The 5,653-nt window shown below is 47.1% G+C and overlaps 1 protein-coding gene across 1 annotated transcript in view; it reads right to left on the minus strand.

Moving 5' to 3' along the window:
- Positions 1–5,342, minus strand: part of LOC115556635 (uncharacterized) — a 5,524-nt gene extending 182 nt beyond the window's left edge. The window contains exons 1-2 of the mRNA XM_030373806.1: positions 1,183–5,342; positions 1–852 (exon numbers count right to left, since the gene is read on the minus strand). The exon at positions 1–852 is cut by the window's left edge and continues 182 nt beyond it. Of these exons, the coding sequence (XP_030229666.1) occupies positions 524–852; positions 1,183–5,299 (4,446 nt within the window). The 5' untranslated portion in view covers positions 5,300–5,342 and the 3' untranslated portion in view covers positions 1–523. The remainder of the gene's footprint in view (positions 853–1,182) is intronic.
- Positions 5,343–5,653: the final 311 nt, after the last annotated feature.

Here is a 5,653-nt window from a genome sequence, read left to right on the forward strand (position 1 = left end):
CTAAAATCACCTGCGCCTGTGCCTAGGTAGGCGTATACAAATCACGGGTCGAAGTGAGCTTAACAAAAAACAGAAACGGCCATTACATTCCGGCCCCTAATTCTTGAACAACAAGTAATTATAAATCTATATACAATATATACAAGTGAATGGCCATTACAAGTACGGTGAAAAATGTAAGCTTACATACAATTCAATGCTATTTGCTTTCCTTTTTTTTTTCTTTTTTGTGGTTTTTTTTGCATTGTTATTAAAGTTCATACTCAAGTGCATTTACGAATGGTTTTCGGTCCGTAAACAACAAAAATTCTTCTTCTTGAAAGGGAAAAAAAAGGCTTCAAGTGTATGCAATGGTCTGTGTGCATGTGTTCTGTGTGCTTATGGACTGTGTGCATGTTTTCAGCATAAAGGTTGTGACGCCTATTGCATCACGGACTAAATCAGTAAGTGAGCATCTGTAGATGTGTAGAGTCAGAGGTTCAAGAACATGACTCCGTTGGAGGCGAACATTCACTGTTGCCCCTTAAACTACCCCCACCAGGAGGCAGATCTTGGTGATGGGCTTTTCCAACTCGTTGGTCTGTGTCTTGACACGGACCCGTCGAACGCACCCTTTGGAGTCTGCCATGGTGTCGGTGATGCGCCCAATGGGCCACGCACCTCTGGGTGCGGACTCTTCCACCACGAGCACGATGTCACCAACTGTGAAGTTTCTGTGAACTTTGTTCCACTTCTGCCGCTCTTGCAATTGAGGGAGGTACTCGGTCGTCCACCTCTTCCAGAAGAGGTCGGCGATGTATTGCACTTGCCTCCAGCGTCTCCGAGCGTACAGGTCATCCTTCTTGAATAAACCTGGTGGCAAGATGGGTTTACCTTTCAGCTGAAGAAGGTGGTTTGGAGTCAAGGCCTCGATGTCATTGGGATCGCCAGAGGAGGTGGTGATTGGACGGTCGTTCAGTATGGCCTCCGCTTCACAGAAGACTGTCTGCAGGGCTTCATCGTCTAGGGCTTGTTGGTTAGTTACAGAACGCAGCAATCTTTTTACGTCCTGCACCAAGCGTTCCCATACGCCACCATGGTGGGCTCCATATGGGGGGTTAAATGTCCATTTAATTCCATCCTGCATCAAGCTTTTCTGAATTTTGCTGTGATTCAACTCTGCAATGGCTTGTTTCAACTCACGGTTTGTGCTGACGAAGTTGGTTCCATTATCCGTCCGGATTTCTTTGACTTGGCCTCTGCGGCAGATAAACCTCCTGATGGCGTTTATACAGGAATCTGTATTGAGGGAATGCGCCACCTCCAGGTGTACTGCGCGACAGGTTAGGCAAGTAAAAAGTGCTCCATATCTTTTAACTAGGCTTCTGCCTTTCTTAACTTCTATTGGCCCAAAATAATCTAGGCCCACATGTGTGAATGGTGGGGCATCAGCTGTGACTCTGTCAACAGGCAGGTCAGACATTTTCTGCTCACCTGGTCTTTGGCGCTGCTTTAGGCATATCACACACTCACTGATGATCTTTCTGGCTGCTGCATTTGCATGAGGAATCCAGTACTGTCGTCGTAGGGTTGAGAGCATATGATTTCTTCCCCTGTGACCAACTTTATTGTGTACATGTTGAAGAATGAGCTTTGAGACGTGACTTTCTTTTGGTAGTATTGCAGGGTGTTTTGTTTCCACAGGTAGAGCGGACCTGCTCAGCCTACCACCAACTCTCAATACATCATCAATGGCAATGGGGTCAAGTTTGTACAGTTGACTGGATTTCTTTACACCACCTGATTTCAGTGCAGCCAATTCGCTGGAGTAATGTTTCTTTTGCACAAAGCGCACTATTGCCTCCTCTGCTAAGAGCAGGTCATCGACTGTGAGTGGTAAGTAGTTTGTTTTCTTTACCTGTTTGACAGGAGTTTGATCTCCACATTGTGCATTTTCTTTTATCTTTAGCCTTAGCTTTTCTTTCAGTTTCATAATCCATGCCACGGCTCTCTTGAGCCTTGTCCAGCTAGAGAAGTGCAGCAACAGTTTAGTGGTGGGACATACTTCTTCCGCCTGTGCGGCGAAGGAAAGGACCTCCTCTCTCACTTCTGGGTCAGCGTCCGGATGCAGCGATGCTTTGTCCACGCTTGCTGGCCACTCACGCTCGGTTTTTCCGAGAAAGTCAGGACCAGTGATCCAGGTTGAGGACTTCAGGAAGGCTCCAACTTTCATGCCTCGCGAAGCTGCGTCTGCAGGATTCATCTTAGAGCCAACATGTCTCCACTGACCGACATTAGACAGTGAACTTATGATGGAAACTCTATTGGCTACATAGGTCTTAAAGCGAGTGGTGGTGTTTGCGATGTATTTTAGGACGGTCATGCTGTCGGACCAAAAGACTGACTCACTGAGGTTGAGCTCCAACTGTTTTGACAGCATCTTGTCCAGGCGCACAGCAACGACTGCTGCAGCCAGTTCCAGGCGAGGTATGGTGACGTGCTTGAGTGGAGCCACCCTTGCTTTGCCTATAACAAAAGCAACACACACTTCCTTCTCGCTGTTAGTTAGCCGTAAGTATGATACGGCACCGAATCCAACTTCGCTGGCATCACAAAAGTGATGCAGCTGTGCCATTTCTACATTTCCAAATTCACTAGGTGTGAAGCATCTTCTGACACTGAATGAGTGTAACAGAATCAAATCATCCACCCACCTTTGCCATGTTTGTGCCATCTCTGGTGGTATTGCCTCATCCCACGCCAGCTTCAACTTGCACAGCTGCTGCAGAATCTGCTTTGCGGGGAGTATCACCGGGCTTAAGAACCCTAGTGGGTCGTAAATGGAGCTCACACTTGACAGTATTCCACGTCTTGTCAGTGGCTTGTGCTTGTTATGAATGCTGAAGGTGAAGGAGTCTTGTTCAACATCCCACTGGACGCCTAGGGCTCTTTCCATAGGCAGCTGGTCTCTGCTTAGGTCAAGTGTTTTCACTCCACTGGCTCGATCTGCTTCGGGGATCTCAGAGAGAACAGAGCGGTCACTGCATATCCACTTATTGAGCTTGAACCCTCCTTTAGCACATACCTCGGTGAGTTGCTGGTAGAGAGAGGTGGCTTGTTCGACTGAATGAACTGACTTGAGGGCATCATCGACATAGAAATTCTTTCTGATGGTGCTAATGGCCTCCTCTGGATACAGATGTGCATTATCCTCAGCAGTTTTTAGCAGGGCGTATGTAGCACAGCTGGGGGAGGACACTGCTCCGAAGATGTGGACTAACATTCTGTGCTCAGTAAGGTCTTTGGTTAGGTCGCCGTTAGGCCACCACAGAAAGCGCAAGTAATTCGCGTGTTCCTCAGCCACTCTGACTTGATGGAACATTCCTTTGATGTCAGTCATTAGTGCCATTGGACCCTGACGAAAGCGGGTGAGCACACCTAACAAGGTGTTTGTCAGGTCGGGGCCTTGGAGGAGCTGTTTGTTCAGGGATGTTCCAGCAAAACATGAGGCACAGTCGAACACCACGCGTAATGTTTTCTTGCGGGGGTGGTAGACTCCGTGATGCGGCAAGAACCAGACTTTACCTTCCTCATGGCTCAGCTGATCTTGAGGTATGATCTCGGCGTATCCCTCTGTGCTAACATCTTGCATGAATCCTTTGTATTCCTCAAAAAATGACTGGTCCCTTTTGAACCTTTTCAGCAGCTGTTGCGCCCTCTGCTGGGCGACTTGTTTGTTGTTGGGCATCACTACATTGGAGTCGCGGAATGGCAGCTTCAGGTAGTAATGACCATTGGTAAGTGTTGCTGAGCTTGACATTATTTCCATAAACTGTTTGTCCTCCACAGACAATTCAGCGTGTTCGTCACAGTGCTGTTCGACAAAATCTTGATTATACTGCTTAATCAACATTTCTTCCAATTTTCCTAATGAGATGCGATTCACCTGTACGGAAGCTGTATCGCTGTCGTCGCTATCTTCTTGTCCAAGTGGGCCGTTGATGACCCATCCAAGACGAGTCTGGACAGCGTAGGGTCCATTACCTTCACTGTTGACTATTTTCCATGGTTCCAGTGCTTTAGGTGCGTTTGCACCAATCAGCAGTCCAATACTTGCATTGATGGGCGTCAGTTCCACTTCTTGTAAGTAAGGCCATTTTTTAAGGTCTTCTTCTTTGGGTATGTTGTCTTTCGTGACAGGGATTGACTTTTGAGTGTACACATCTGGCAGTCTCAAGAATTTGTTGTCATTTAAGGCAGCTACTTCCAAGCCAGAGATCTTATGACTACTCACATACTTCTCCTGCCCCATTGTCTTCAGCAGTATGTCCATTTTTTGTCCAGGTGCGTTCAGCTGAGTCATTAATGACTCGGTACAGAATGTGGCTGAGCTGCCTGGGTCCAAGAAAGCGTATGTTTCGATTACTTTTGTGCTTTTGTTTAGTCTGACTTTGACAGGTAGAACAGACAGCGAGCATTCTTTAGAACCGACCCCAGTATCACCTTCAGAGTCCAAGGACACAAGTGCGTTGGAGACCGTTTGTGTTTCATGGTCGGCTGGGGTGTTCTGAGGTTTTGGTTCGATGTGCAGAACTGTTGGATGATTCTTACTGCAGGTGCGGCATGTCAGCCTTTCTTGACAGTTCCTGCTTAAGTGACCTTGTACTAAGCATCCAAAGCACACGCCTTTGCTCTGTAAAAACGTAATTTTGTCTTTGTTTGGTTTCTTTTTGAATGTTGTGCACTTGTCAAGTATGTGGCCGTCATTGCAAAACAAGCACTGAATTTTGCCTGCATTTCCAACGTTGGGCGTGTCACTCTGGTGTGGCACCTGAGCAACAGAGGTGGCGAAGCTGCTGCCTTTGGCTTTTCCAATTGACTTGGGGGTTGGTGGTGTTGTGGCTTTTGCTCTTGTATTTTGAATTTCACAGAAGACGGGGTCCATTGCAGCTCTCACTTGCCTTTCCAGGAAGTCCAGTAGGTCTCTGAATTTCACTCTCCGTTTTTGCTCCTCTCTGATGCTGCACACTTTCATCCTCCAGGACTCACGCATCCTGAACGGCAGCTTGGAGACGAACACCTTCATGTGTGAGGAGTTTTCCATTTCGTCCAAATATCCGGCGTCCTCCGTTGTGTTATAACTGGTTCTTAGGAAAAATGTGTATGATCTTAATGCTACACCTACGCCGTCATCTGCTTTCAGGGCTGGCCAATCCAATGCCTTGTTCAGAAATGCAGCTGTAACTTTCACTTTGCTTCCGAAGTTCCACTCCAACTGCCTTTTAGCCTCTCCGAATGCAGTTTGTGGGCTCATATGCATGCAGCTCTGCACCAGCTTTCTGGGCTGCCCAGATGTGAATTGCTCTAAACAATAAAGCTTAACCTGCATATCATCTGTCTTGCTCTCAATGCCTTGTTCAAATGCTTTGATAAAGGATCTGAATTGCAGGGGATCACCATCAAAAACTGGTACTTGTATGGGTGGTAAAAGTGACTGTCTCTGCTGCTTAATCAGCATTGCAGTAATCTCATTTTGCCTGCGCATTGCTTCAGCTAAATCGGGTTGGTCATTATTACTGTCTGCACTTTGCTGTAGATGACGTGTTTTTGCTTTGCTTTTTGCATATATGGGGGGGGCGACTGACGTAGTAGGTCCAACGGTAGACAACGGAAC

This window comes from Gadus morhua, chromosome 13, assembly GCF_902167405.1.
Source record: "Gadus morhua chromosome 13, gadMor3.0, whole genome shotgun sequence".
Classification (NCBI taxonomy): Eukaryota; Metazoa; Chordata; class Actinopteri; order Gadiformes; family Gadidae; genus Gadus; species Gadus morhua.